This window comes from Piliocolobus tephrosceles, chromosome 17, assembly GCF_002776525.5.
Source record: "Piliocolobus tephrosceles isolate RC106 chromosome 17, ASM277652v3, whole genome shotgun sequence".
NCBI classification, from domain to species: Eukaryota; Metazoa; Chordata; class Mammalia; order Primates; family Cercopithecidae; genus Piliocolobus; species Piliocolobus tephrosceles.
In genome coordinates this window covers 26,602,836-26,616,619 of record NC_045450.1, presented here as the reverse complement: position 1 = coordinate 26,616,619, position 13,784 = coordinate 26,602,836, and the positions used below count along the sequence as shown (strand labels likewise).

General features: G+C 44.0%; 1 protein-coding gene across 4 annotated transcripts in view; it reads left to right on the top strand.

Moving 5' to 3' along the window:
• Positions 1 to 13,784, top strand: part of XPO6 (exportin 6) — a 117,217-nt gene that overhangs the window by 81,880 nt on the left and 21,553 nt on the right. For all 4 annotated transcript variants that reach the window (XM_023192950.2, XM_023192951.2, XM_023192949.3 and 1 more), the window contains 3 exons: positions 830 to 899; positions 7,462 to 7,621; positions 11,538 to 11,630. In XM_023192950.2, coding sequence (XP_023048718.1) covers positions 830 to 899; positions 7,462 to 7,621; positions 11,538 to 11,630 — 323 coding nt within the window. The remainder of the gene's footprint in view (positions 1 to 829; positions 900 to 7,461; positions 7,622 to 11,537; positions 11,631 to 13,784) is intronic.

The window sequence follows — 13,784 nt, the reverse complement described above, 5'->3', positions numbered from 1 at the left end:
ACTTCAAGTGCACACCACCACACCCAGCTAACTTTTTGTATTTTTAGCAGAGACGGGGTTTCACCGTGTTAGCCAGGATGGTCTCGATCTCCTGACCTCGTCGTCTGCCCACCTCTGCCTCCCAAAGTGCTGGCATTTATAGGCGTGAGCCACCACCCCTGGCCATAGTGTCATATTTTGCATTGAATGACCTAGCTATATTTGTGTTCTCTCCTGGAAAGCTTCGTTTTACTTTGTCATCTGCCTTTCTTAGGGGCTGGTCACATTTTAATCTTACTGGTGAGTGTAGCAGCTTGCGAAAGAAAGATGCAGCTCTGGTTATGATGTTCTGACTGCTACTTGAGCAAGGGAACTGACTTCCAAATAATTAGGCACATCTTTTCACTTTTCCATGTACTTCAATAAGGCATAGCTGACATTTCTCTCATGTAGAGGTTCCCTTGGATTGAAGGGAGATATGGTCCCTTCTCAGAGTTCTAGAAGGTGTAGGTCATTTCACGGTTTGATCTCCTCTGTTAGGAATGTAATAGTCATACCACAGTGTCCTTTGCTTTTTTAAAAAAAATAAAAAAAGAGGGTCGAACTAATACATTTTCTTTCTTCTGTGTATTAATTGGTGTTTTCAATTGTAGAAACTGTAGTGTAGGGGGGTGCACTGAAGAGTGGTCATAGGTTTTTAGCTGCATTTAAAGGTTCCTAGAGAAAAGGTTTTGATCCTGTTCCTCGCCCCTTAGTTGCTTGTTATGTTAAATGCTATTAAAACTTGTTAAAATGCTATTAAAACTTGATTTATGACTTAAATTTTTTTTTGTTGTTTCTTTGTTTTCAGTTCCCAGTTCTTCAGGACAATTTAGAAGTTTACTTGGGATTACAGCAGTTTATAGTCACTTCAGGGTCAGGTAAACTGATTTTTATTTTCTAATTTAACCAAACTTTCAAAAAACCATTGGACTGATACTTCATTACTGCTGTCGTTGCTGTCGGAACATGATTTCTTCACTGCGGCCTCCCCACTTCTAAACAGGGAATGTTTTTAAAGGCTTATGATAAAAAGAAGCTGTGGGGGAGGTAAAAGATGAGGTCATGACAGTGTATTCCAAGGAGGTATTTGGAAAATAAACTGATTTGGAGTAAAGAGACAGGACTTACTAAAAAGCTTCTAATATTTCCTTATGTTCTTTCAACCAGCAGGTGTACTAGGGAAAACATGGCCTTGTGCTTTCTTGCTTCCTACGCACTCTAGAATTGAAAGGCCATAGCGTAGCTGATGGTCTGTGATCCCCCGCCCCGCGCCCCGCACCTGTTGCAAATGGCCCCAGGGGCTCTGACCAGAGCTGATTGGAAAGGTTTTTGGCTGCTGTTTACAGGCCCTGCCTGCTTGGGGTTTAGGGTTAGCTTTCTTTGTTATTTTGTTGATAACAATAATAGTAATAGCTTCCTTTTGTAGCTCTCATTACATGCCAGGCACTGTGTTATTGACTTATATTACTTAATTCTCTCCATTGTCCTGTGAGGTGTAAGTGCTATTACTAGTTTCCCCTATTTTACATAGGAGGAAATTGATGTTCAGAGATGTTAATTTACCCAGGGTCCCATGGCTTTGTTGGTACTAGTCTCATGATGGTATAATTGGGAATGACAAAACGTTGAAATAGCTTAACATCTGACATTCATTTTTGTCAAAGTTGAAATAGCTAGCATCTGACATTGATTTTTGTCAGCTGAAAACACCAGTAACTGAAAGCCACATGTGTCCTCCCTGCCCCATCAGCTGCTGTGCACCACTTCTCACCGCCCTTCCTTCTTTCCAGCATGCTTCTTATGGAACCTGTCTTGGCTCTGGCTTGCAGCCCCTGTGTTGGGTAACTGCTGTTTCAGCCCAGCACAGAGCTGCCCAGTGTGCAGCCCGTCTCCTGGATGAGCTTGTAATTTATGGCAGATCCTCCACGGGAACCTCTTTCCGAGGCTGTCCTTGGTGGTCTGTGATGGCTGGTTTCCATGACTATATAAGCTTCTAAATAATCTAGTGGGCCCCAGGAGGCTGATGGGCCTTGGCATGTCCTGAATGTAGGCCCTGACTTTGTAGATAGGGTAAGAAATTTAAAAAGACAAAACTTTAAAAAGGTACTTTCAAAACAAACATGCCTGTAAAAAGTGCCGTCACCACTAAAGAAAATCATTTGGCTGTGTAGAAGTGCTACAGATGTTTCCAGAAGCCATTCTTGGGAATAGTCATGCCCAGGTGGTCTTTCCTTCAGGACCACTATTCAAATTAGAATGTACTCAGGACCCTGAAGACACTGTTCTTGATCTATTAAAAAAACCAAGCAGGTGTTCTTTCCTCCCCCACCTTGACCCTTCAGTGTCCTGTTTACTTTTGTAAAAGCTGACGTTTTTACATTCCATTGTGTCTGTCTTTAGGTGAAAGTCTAGTGAATCTGAAACTCTGTATCTGGGACATAGCTGATAATTCTGAGCTCCTCACCCTAGAAGGATAATGTGATTTATTTTTTCCTATAGGAAATACCACGTACTTGCTTTCACTAACGCCTGTTTAGTGGCAATTTCATAGAACGCCGCTCTTCCAGATCATTTGTAAATCTCATCCTCAGCACTGATCCTTGGCTTGTACTCCAGTGGCAAAACCTCTCAGGCCGGAGAAATGCTTATTTCCTGTTTTAAAACGAGTTCTCTCATCCATGACAAAGCATTCCCCAATTTTTGGTGGCTCGGAAGCCAATTTTCCAGTGCAAAGGCTATTAACAAACGGAAACTCTGAGTACATTTTTTCCCCTGGTTCCCATAGCCATTTACCCCCTCAAATAACCTCCATGCCACACCAGCCTTACGACCCTCAACAGAAACTGTGCCCTCTCATTCCCGATAGGCTCTGGGTCCTCCTTCATTTGCATTTACTTTCTAGCCCAGCCTTTAATTCTCGGGTCTCCTCTGGAGCCTGTGTAAATGGGCGCCAGCTGAGATTCTTGCTTACTCCTGGTGCTGTGACCGAATATGACAATGGGATGCACATTTTGGCCAGCAGTGAGACCTGCAGTGTGGTTGAGGCCTGCAATCGTTACCCAGCCTGGAAGGCTCCCACTTTTGCTTTTGTCAGAGCAGCTGGATTCAGAAGATCCTGTGTGCTTTGCATTGTTTCCCTTCTTGCTGCTGAGCCTGCCCCCACTTCCCTGTCAAGACCAAGGCACAGCTTGTGTTGCTGGGCCACGTTGGTTGCTGTGTGCTGCTCTGGTTCCTGGCAGGTCGTCCTTTGCTCCCTCTGTCTTTTCTACCATATGTAGGTTAAGAAATCCTCATTGGTGGTGTTCCCCTTGCACAGCATTGATGTCTGTGCCTCCATTCTGTATTTGACTTTTGCCACCCCTCATTGAGATCTTCCTTCATTGAGACAGTATTTCTCCTCTAGGTAACCCTTTAACTTTTCTGGGTACCCATGCAAACTTTCTTGTCTAAGGGATTATTTTGTCTACAAAATTTTATGTAAGATTTTTAGACTTAAATTGTTTGTTCTGCTTGGGTTCGTTTATGATTTATGATTATAATTTGTTTGTTCTCTCAGAGGGAACTACCTGAATGCCAGTTTTTATACCTTCCTCAACTCCTCGAAAAGAGAAGACTAAATTATGTTTAAGATTTTTTCCCCCCCTAGGGCAGTGATTTGCCAAGTAGCTGTTCTTTGGATGTGGCTTAAGTCATATCTAAACAGCTTTAGGATGACTTGGTTTGTGGAAGATAGGACTTTGATGTGGACATGGTGTTTTATGCCTCCAAACCTTTCAGCATTCTCATCTGAAGGTTCTACCTTGCAGATGTCCTGTGCTTTTGGGGGAAAATCTAAGCCTTGGCCAGACATAAGAAAGTGTGGGTGGATCTGAACAGCTTTTCACAGTGGGATGCTGGCCTGTCCCCTCAAGTCTACTTGATGCCCTGCGTGACTTTTGTGGTGGTGATAATAGGTTTCTAGGCTGGAGGAGGGTGTCAAGATAGAGAATTTGACTTGGGGTATTTATTGCCCATGTGATTGTCTGCCTTGCAGATAGAACAGGAAAGAACCAGCTATGATTTTGATGAACATGAATCTTAGATGCGCATATGTGCAAAGTGGAACTGTATGAAATTGCAGTTTTGTTGGGTCAGAAGTGATCAAATGTCAACAGTTTCATATTGTTCAAACTCACAGTTTAAAACACACACCCAGCACTTCCAAGCTGTTTTCCATCCTAGGTACTGGATGCCAGGTACCCATAGTTTTCATCCTAGGTACTGCTCTTTGCTAGACGAAATAGGACAAGTTCAGAGGGAAGGGATCAGGATGGCAAGGATTCTCAGGAGGGTAATGAGGGGTTGCATCCTCAGGGCTATCATGCTGTCAGCAGGCTTTGGCTTGTTCTGTGTTCTACCCTCAAGGAGTGGGCCAGGGGTTGATGAGCAATCACAGGGAGACATATTTTACCCATGTTTGTGACCAAGTTGTCCAGAGATGGAAGGGCTCCCTTGAGCTCCCTAGCATTCAGCCGAGGTCCAGGAAGAGGCTGAAGGGCCAGGTGTGCAGGGTAAGTGCTGGGCAGAGGGGATGGCTTGGTCAGGGTGACTTTTAAGCTCTCTAGTAATTGTCTATTAGGACCATACTCAAATGGAAACTTGATTTAGGGTAGTGTTTTGGTTTGGTTTTAAAAAAAATAACAGTGTTCCCCTTGCACACTTAAAATATTTAAGAAGCTCGTTCTCAGGTATTCAGCGGGTACTGAAGGGATTGGATACCATAGAGAAGTTAGAAACTGGTGGTCAAGGTAGAACCTGGGGGGAGGGGGAGGTGCAAAATGAAGGTTGAGTATACAGAGAGCGCCAAGGGCTACTGAAGCAGACTCAGTGACCCCTGGTGTTGCCCTGAGAAAGAAAAGCTGGCCTCCCCTCTTTTTGGGCCTGTACTATGCCATACCCAGCGTCAGGGTGTATTTTTCATAAGAGTTTATTCCCACAGAGCCCTGAGGTCTGGTTGATGTGCAGAGGAGCAGGAGGTTTTAGAAGTTGACCGTGGGAGTTGGTTGCATAGATGTAGCCTTGACAATCCCATTGACATTCAGAGGGTGTATAATTGTGGCACTTCAGTTAACTGAGAGATTGGGGCTCTCTTTTTCTGTAGCCCATGAAGTCCGTGTTCTCTTTCGCACAACCAGCGTGATGAAAAATCCCTCTCAGTGTGTTGTTTCCATGAGCTCGTCTGGTTGGGTGGGGTGGTCATTCTGTTGCTCTGGCTGGAGAAACTGGCTTACTCCTCAGCTGCACCAACAGCCTCTGGAGGGGCTGCCTCAGGCTGGGAATCTTATTCCTGTGCCAGGGCACTGCTGTCCTTGTGGAGTGGAGGAGGCAGGAGCAGGTGATTTGGGGCAGGTCAAAACCAGCCTTTGTCACTGGCCCTCTCTGTCTAAGGTCCTTCCATGAGTTACCTCTTCTTTCGTTCTCCTCCTCCTTGAGATGTGGCCTCTGTCCGGTCTTTCAGCGTCTTGTCTTCCTTTGGGGGCTGTCGCAGGCACTGTTGCGGGCCTCATCCCTTGACGTTGGCGGTGGATCGAGGCATTCAGCCTGCTACTTCATCTGACACTTGCTTTGTAGGTGTCAACCCTTCCTTTCCACAGGTGCCACCCATCCGTGTTGACTGTCAGTAATACATGCCAGTATTCCCAGGGACAGGGTGAGAGACCTGCACACCTGGCCCTTCAGCCTCTTCCTGGACCTCGGCTGAATGCTAGGGAGCTCAAGGGAGCCCTTCCATCTCTGGAAGCTGCCTGGGTCTCCCTGTCCTGCTCTGGTTTGCTGTCTGTTCCATTGCATCTAAATCATGCATACATTTACGATCATTCACTCTGTACCAGCTGCTGTGCTGGCTGCTGGACATAGCTGCTCACCACAAGGAATTTTGTAGTCAGTAAGGAGATGGTCTTGTAAATCATCAGTTTATCTCCTTATGGGTATGGGTGCCAAGGAGGAAGACAGGAGGGGTGAGGCCTCACAGAGAGAGGATGCCCCGAGAGGCTGGAGGCTATGTAGGAGCTTGCAGAACTTGGGTGGGCAGAGGATGAAATGATGGGCAGTCTAGGCAGAGGCACAGAGACACGAGGCTCTGGGGAATTACCATTGGGTCTGGATGACATAGTGGCATAGTAGAAGGTGTCGAGGCCATGAGAGACCTGAGTTGATACTGGAGAGTCTAGGTTCTCCCCTTGTAGCAGGAGAGAGCCTCCAGAGGATTCAGCACCTTGCTTCAGGGGAGCTGCAAGCTTAGTCTGGGCTCTGGGAAGCTGATTGTGGAACACGGCGGGAGGTGGGTTGGTGATGACCAGTGTGAGTCTTGCCTCCTAAGAGACAGGAGAGAACTGAAGTAGGGGGAGGGAGCAGGTGTGGAAAGTACCTAGGGAGTGCTGGGATTGCAGGTGCCCTAGGAACAGTGCCCTAGTCGTGTTACCACCCCACCCTCACTCCTGCTGTGTCAGTGAGAAGGACTTGAATCAGACCTGCAGGTCTGTGTTCCGGCCTGAAAATTCTTACTATCTTTTGTGGACGTTTGTGAAGAGAGGGATCCAAAAACCAAGGAAGTGACCGAATCAAGGGAGAATGTTTTGTCCTTCATCTTAGCATCCTCCTTGTTCAGTTTGAAGAAGTTGTGTTGAAAAGTAAGGAAATTTCAGACCTTAGTAATTCACTAGTTCTTTGCTATTTATAATAATTACAAATACTGAACAGTGTTCTGTAGCTTAGAGGGTTATATATTTTAACGTGGCCCTTATAATAGTGATACTGAGGCTTAGGAGGGTTGTATGAGGCATTGAGCCTGGAAGTGGCAGGGAATCTGTGTCTTCGGAATCCAAGTCCCATGCTCTTTATTTCATACTGTGCCACCTCCCAGCCTTCAGGGGTGGAGAGCTGAGTGTACCCCTGCTCTCTTAGCCAGGGGCAGGTCCTAACTGTTGGACCATGGAAATTTCATTCTGAGATAGGGCCGTATGCCAAAGGAAACAGATTTGGAGTCACATAGACTCAGTGTAGAACACCAGCCTTGCCCTGGAAATGTGACACGTGCTGGGCAAGTGCCTGGGCCTCACTGGGTGTGCCTCCTTGTATGTAACAGTGGTGGTGTCAGGACCTTACAGGATCAAAAGGAATCAGATCAGGGGCTCCCTCCACATTAGCACACCCCAGGCTGTCTGCCCCTCCCCGCAACTCTGTCTCTGTCCCTGGCCTCTGGAGCACAAATGTATAGTGTCAGGTGGAGACCTGTAGTGTCAGGTGGAGACCGGGCCCAGTGCTCAGTACTGGGGAGTGGCCCGTGAGTTGCTTTGTTTCGAGAATTGGTTTTGCTGGGTGTGGCTTGCTGGACGAGCAAGTATATGTAGTATCTAAAGCGTGGTCTTCCTGTGGAAAACTGTCTGGGGTGTTGTGTTCCAGGACACAGGTTGAACATCACGGCGGAGAACGACTGCCGGCGTCTGCACTGCTCCCTGAGAGACCTGAGCTCCCTGCTGCAGGCCGTGGGCCGCCTGGCTGAGTACTTTATTGGGGATGTGTTTGCTGCACGGTTCAATGATGCCCTCACAGTCGTGGAGAGGTAGGCTGGCAGCTATCTCACGGAGCTGTTCCTTCTTCAGAGTTCAGCTTTACCTTCTTGTGCGAGGGGCAACGTATTGCCAAATAGCTTCCGCTCTGGGCCCGGGTAAATCTAGGCTCTGCCACATACGAGTTAATATGGAACAAATTACTTAACCTCTCTGAACTTCAGGTCCCTCGTTTACAATATGAAGTAGAAGTAGTTTCCTATAGGTTTAGTGTGAGAATTAAATGAGATAAAGCACTTAGCACTGTGCCTAGCACATAACAAAACACCTGATAAGCTATTTAAGCTGTTGTTTCTTTGAAGATCTTGTGTATAAATGTAAAGACAGTTGTAGACCCAGAAGAAACCAGGAGAGGTCAGTCTTTATGTCTTTCCTCATAGGATAAAGAGATATTAAGAAAGTCCTACTGATAAGGAGTCAACGCCACTGTCCAAGTAGGCAACTAGATGCACAGGGTGGGGCTTTTTGTGTTTTTTTCCAGTCCCATTAGGGCCTCGAGAGTGAAAGCTGGGTAGCCTCCATGCCTGGCCCGAAAGGTGGTTCCCAGCCTTTCACCACTGGGCTCCTTTTCTTCTCCTCCTTCTTGGGTCTCACGCCAGGTTTACAGCTGCACTTGCTGAGGAACATTTGATTCTACCCAGTCACCAGTCCGTCCTCCCTCTCTCCCTTCAAAAAACCCAAGATGTAAGTGACAGGACATCTAGATCATTTCAAGGCAGCTGTTGTATTGGTTAGATCAAAACTGAGTGATGTGGAATCCAGCTCAAAGCCAAGACACCTGATGCTTCGACTGGCCCAGCAGCCGCATCACTGGTGACATGCAGAGGAGAAGGGAGCCTCAAGAGCCTAGGTGCATGCATGCTGGACTTCACTGCCACCTCTTAGCTGAAAAGCAGAGATAGCCAAAGGGCTTAAATCCCTTAAAAGCCAGATTCATATTAATAATAGTAATAGCACACAGTAGTAGGACATTTTCTGTGTTTTTGCACATGGTCTTTCATTTTATTCTGTACTTTGAGATACAGGCATTGCCGTTTTATTGTTGAGTACATTGTGGCTCAGCGATGTGAGTGCCTTGCCACGGTTCACACAGTCCTTGAGAGGGAGAGTGGATTTTAACAGTTTCCTGGGTCCACATGTTGTTCTCTTTCCAAACCACAGCAGTTCCTCCTCTTCTTGTGCTGGGCCCATTTGCACTGAGGGTTAGCAGGGATAAGACATGTTTTTCTGTCTGAAATCCAAAGATAAGTCCATTGTTTAAATTTACTCTGTTAAGCAGTATAGATATATCTATCAGTCAGCCAGGCGCACTGACTCACGCCTGTTATCCCAACACTTTGGGAGGCTGAGGCGGGCGGATCACCTGAGGTCAGGAGTTCAAGATCAGCCTAACCAATATGATGAGACCTCATCTCTACTAAAAATACAAAAATCAGCTGGACATGGGGACATGCACCTGTAATCCCAGCTACTCGGGAGGCTGAGACAGGAGAATCGCCTGAGATCACGCCAGTGCACTCCAGCCTGGGCAACAGGAGTGAAACTCCATCTCAAAAAAGAAAAAAGAAAAAAGAAAAGAAAAAAAAAAAAAAAAAATATATATATATATATCAGTCATCTCAACTTTGTAGTGAGATGATGTCTCAAACATCCTGAATCATTTGATAGGTCCCTATCTTTCTGCACTGCTTAGATTTGCAAGCCCAGTGCTTAAACATACTTGCTATTAATATTTTGTCTTCATTTAGATTAATATGTGAGAGAAGGCTCTTGTTATGACTATGTGACCTTAATAGCCAGTATTATTAGCAGTGTTTTCTTTTATTGGTTACATAAAGCAAAGCTAATATTAAAACTGCTGAACACAGACACATTAAAAGATGTTTGGAAATGCATTTTTAGTGTAGAACAGGATTTAGAGTTAAACACCAGGTGCATATTGGTATATTGTTTTCTGATAACTGTTCTGATCACGAGGACTTCGTGGGAGTTCGGGAACCTTAGTTCTTTTCCCTCACTTTCTTGACTGACCGGAAGTGCTCCTTTTTGATTGCTTTCTCATTGCTCCCCAGCAATCAGAAATACAAATACAAGTTTGTATTTGTAACAAGTTCCTTAGTTGATTGTTATGCTGGGACAAAGACAAACACTGCCTTCCCTGGCATCCGCTTCCAGGTTTCCACCCAGAGTAGGCACAGAGAAACTAGCCAGGTCTTGGGTTTTTTCACCTTCACTCAGAAAGGAATGTCTTTCGACTCCAGGTGTCGTGGCTCACCTGTAGTCCCAGCACTTTGGGTGGCTGAGGTGAGCAGATCTCTTGAGTCCAGGAGTTCAAGACCAACCTGGACAACATGACGAAACCCTGTCTCTACTAAAAAGACAAAAAAATTTAGCTGGGTGTGGTGGCATGCGCCTGTAGTCCCCATTATGGGAGGGGGGCGCCGAGGCAGGAGGATCGATGGAGCCCGGAAAGTCTAGGCTGCAGTGAGCCAAGATCACTATACTCCTCTGGCCTGGGTGACAGAGCAAGACCCTGTCTCACCAAAAAAAAAAAAAAGGAATGTTGTTCTGTCTGTAATGAAAGAGATATTTCCCATTTCCTACTAGATAGAGCTATTAGTTATTATGTTTGATGCTCGTTAGTATCCAGTGAGCCCTTGAGCAACCAGTGGGCTCAACAACTTGCTTCTGAAAGAATTGTACTTGAACATAAAACACCTCCACCTATTCTGGAAACATTTGCTCCTCTCTCCTCCCTCCTCTAAAGTTTTATCAAACATTTTCAGATTTGAAGACAAGTTGAAGAATTGTGTAGGGAGTACCCATATACCCACCACATAGATTCTTTGGTGGACAGTTTGCTGTATTTTCTTTATTATATATCAACCCATCTGAAACATTTCATTTTAAAAATGATTTTAAATAAAAACTAAGACAGTTTTATCATTATCAATTTTATAGAAAAGCCCATGTCATCCTATTTCAATAAATTGCCAAAAGAGCAGGTCTTCTTTTTTTAAAAAACAAAACAAAAACAAAAAACAAAACAAAAAAACCACAGGATTTTGGTTTCGTTCTGTTACCCAGGCTGGAGTGCAATGGCATGAACCTGGCTTAGTCCATCCTCAACCTCCTGGGCTCAAGCTGTCCTCCCTACCTAGCCTTTTCCAAGTAGCTGAGACTACAGGCATGTGCCACCACATCTGGATAAAATTTTAAAAGACAGGGTCCTACTTTCTTGTCCAGTCTGGTCTCGAACTCCTGGCCTCAAGTGATCCTTCCACCTTGACCTCCCGAAGTGCTGGGATTACAGGCATGAGCAACCACACCCTGACTGCTTTTTAAAGACTGTTTTTTATTCTCCTCATTTATAAAACAGTATATATTAATTGTAGACAATTTGGAAATGCAGGAAAATAGAGGGAAAAAAATCATCCATAATCTACCCACTCTATCCTTCCCCTAAAACAAGTGGTACCAATAAGCATACTCTGGTGAAAATTCTTACCGCCTGTCTTCTGTTAATAGATGAACATTCATGATATATTCTGTATATATATTTAGTACAACCATGTCATGTTTAAAACATCCTGAATATTTATCATTAAATATGCCTCTAAGCATTGTTTTTATTGTATATATTACATTGTATTACCTCCTCTGGATTGGATATTTATATCGTTTTCAAAATTTTTGACACTTTTGATAAGGCTTTAGTTAATATGCTTGTATATAAGTCTTTATGCATATCTTGGATTATTTCCTTGGCATAAAATTGAAGGTCTGGTCTTGATTCTTTTTTGTATATGGAAAATGTCTGCCCTTACGCTCTTTGTTGGTACCAGCCTTGTCTGTTTTGTCTTAGTTCATAAGCTGAATCTTCTTGTTTACCTGCCTCTTTGCCAACAGGTTGGTCAAAGTCACTCTGTACGGATCTCAGATAAAATTGTACAACATTGAAACTGCTGTGCCATCAGTACTGAAACCTGACCTCATTGATGTGTAAGTCTAGAGTTTGATGTTTGTGCATTTTTAGGAAAGACCTTGCCCCCAATCTCCAAATGATTTTATTGAGAACAAGGAACATTAGTGGCTGCCATGAGTTGGGAAAAAAAACTCTTAAACTGCAAACCTAGAAAGAGAGAGAGAGTTTTTCACTGTATGTCTGGGGCAGAGGTGGTTGGAGAAAGTGGAATTAGGTAAGTGAGAGCTGGGATGGAGATTCTATGGAGTAGGCATTTATGGAGGAAAGAACAGTACAGCCAAGACAGTCACACAGGCAAGAGGTGGGTACTCTGTGTGGTGCAAGAAGAGACTGGATAGGTCTGTTGGGACTAATGGGAAACACCTGAAATGCCATCAGTCTTTCCTGTAGATCATTGACTGAAACTGTAGAATACTGTAGGATGCAGAAGAATGTTTGGGGAACACAGTTCTCGGAGGTTCTGATTTTAGCAGAAGGGCATAAGGCTCAGATATTTGCGTATTAAACAAGAACCCCAGGTTATTTTGAAGCAGGACATCTGGAGACCACACTCTCTACAGAAACTCTGCAGATAACATGGGATGCTATTAGGAAAGTGACATATGGAAGGACAGGGACTGGAGATGGGCAGTATCCCAGAGATTTCACTGCCCAGAAGGCTTGCTTTAGACGAGAGCAGGGGGTTGGCAAACTATGGCCTTTACCAAATCTGGCTTACTGACTGCTTTTTGTAAATAAAGTTTTATTGAAACACAGCTACATTCATTTACATATGGTCTAGGAGTGGTTTTGCACTACAGCAGCAGAGTGGAGTAGCTGCGACAGAGTGTTTGTATGCCCTACAAATCTGAAAATACATAAACTCGGGTTTTTACAGAAAAGGTCTGCTGATTCCTGCTGTAGAGCATTCTTGAGCTGCAGATTAGATAAACGATGGAAAGAGAATCTTACTTACTATGGTGGTTTTAAACTTTTAAAAAATATATTGCTTTCCCTTTTGAGAATTTAGAGAAAGTTGTAAAGCGTCTCCCAAGAAAGATGCCAGTTTCCTTATAAATACAACTTGTACACATTTTGGGAGTTTCAGAGTCCCTCCTTTCAGCCTTGAGGAGCTCTGCAGATGTGCTAGATTGACTGAAATTCTTACTCCTAAGGCTGACTTTGATGTTCTTTCTCCTTATTTTGATATTCAGAATTTAAAGGACAACATGATTCTAAATATAAAATAACATTTTAAATGTAAAATACAAAATAACTGTGTGGTCACTATGAATTTCAAACTTTCAGTAATTATATTTTCTTACTTTAAAGTACTAGTCCATTTTCTTACCCAACTTGTTATTTTGAAAAAGTTCAAACCTACAGAAAATGGGAAAAATGGGAATAAGCACCCATGGACCCTTAGCCTAGAGTAACCAATTATAAATTGGTTTTTGTTTCTTGTGCCCTCTCCGCACACAATACATGACTATTATTATTATTATTATTGTTATTTTGCTGAGCCATTTGAAAATAAACTGCATCGCTGAGTGTGATGACTCATGCCTATAATACCAGCGCTTTGGGAGGCCGAGGCAGATGGATCACTTGAGGTCAGGAGTTTGAGTCCAGCCTGGCCAATGTGGTGAAACCCTGTCTCTACCAAAAAATATAAAAATTAGCCGGGCATGGTGGCACCTGCGCCTGTAGTCCCAACTACTTGGGAGGCTGAGCTGGGAGAGTCGCTTGAACCTGGGAGGCTGAGATAGCACCACTGCTCTCCAGCCTGGGTGACAGAGTGAGACCCTGTCTCAAAAAAGAAAAGAAAGAAAATAAATTGCAGACAACATGTCATTTCACCCGTAAATCCTTCAGTGTGTGTATCCTAGAAATAAATTCATTCAACTCTATAACAATGATACCATTATCAACCCTCACATAATTTAATACATATAATAATGTCATCACTTCTATAGTCCATATTCAGATTTCTTCAGTTGTCCTAGGAATGTTTTTGTATCTTTTTTTCCCCTTGAATCCATCCAAGGTCTAATTAATCATGAGCCACACATTAAATGTATTTCCTATAATCTAGAACAGTTCACCCACTTGTGTTTGTATGTCTGCATGTGCATTTGTGTGTGAGAGTGACTGAGGACCTTTTGCAGATCCAGATCTTAATTTTTTAAAAA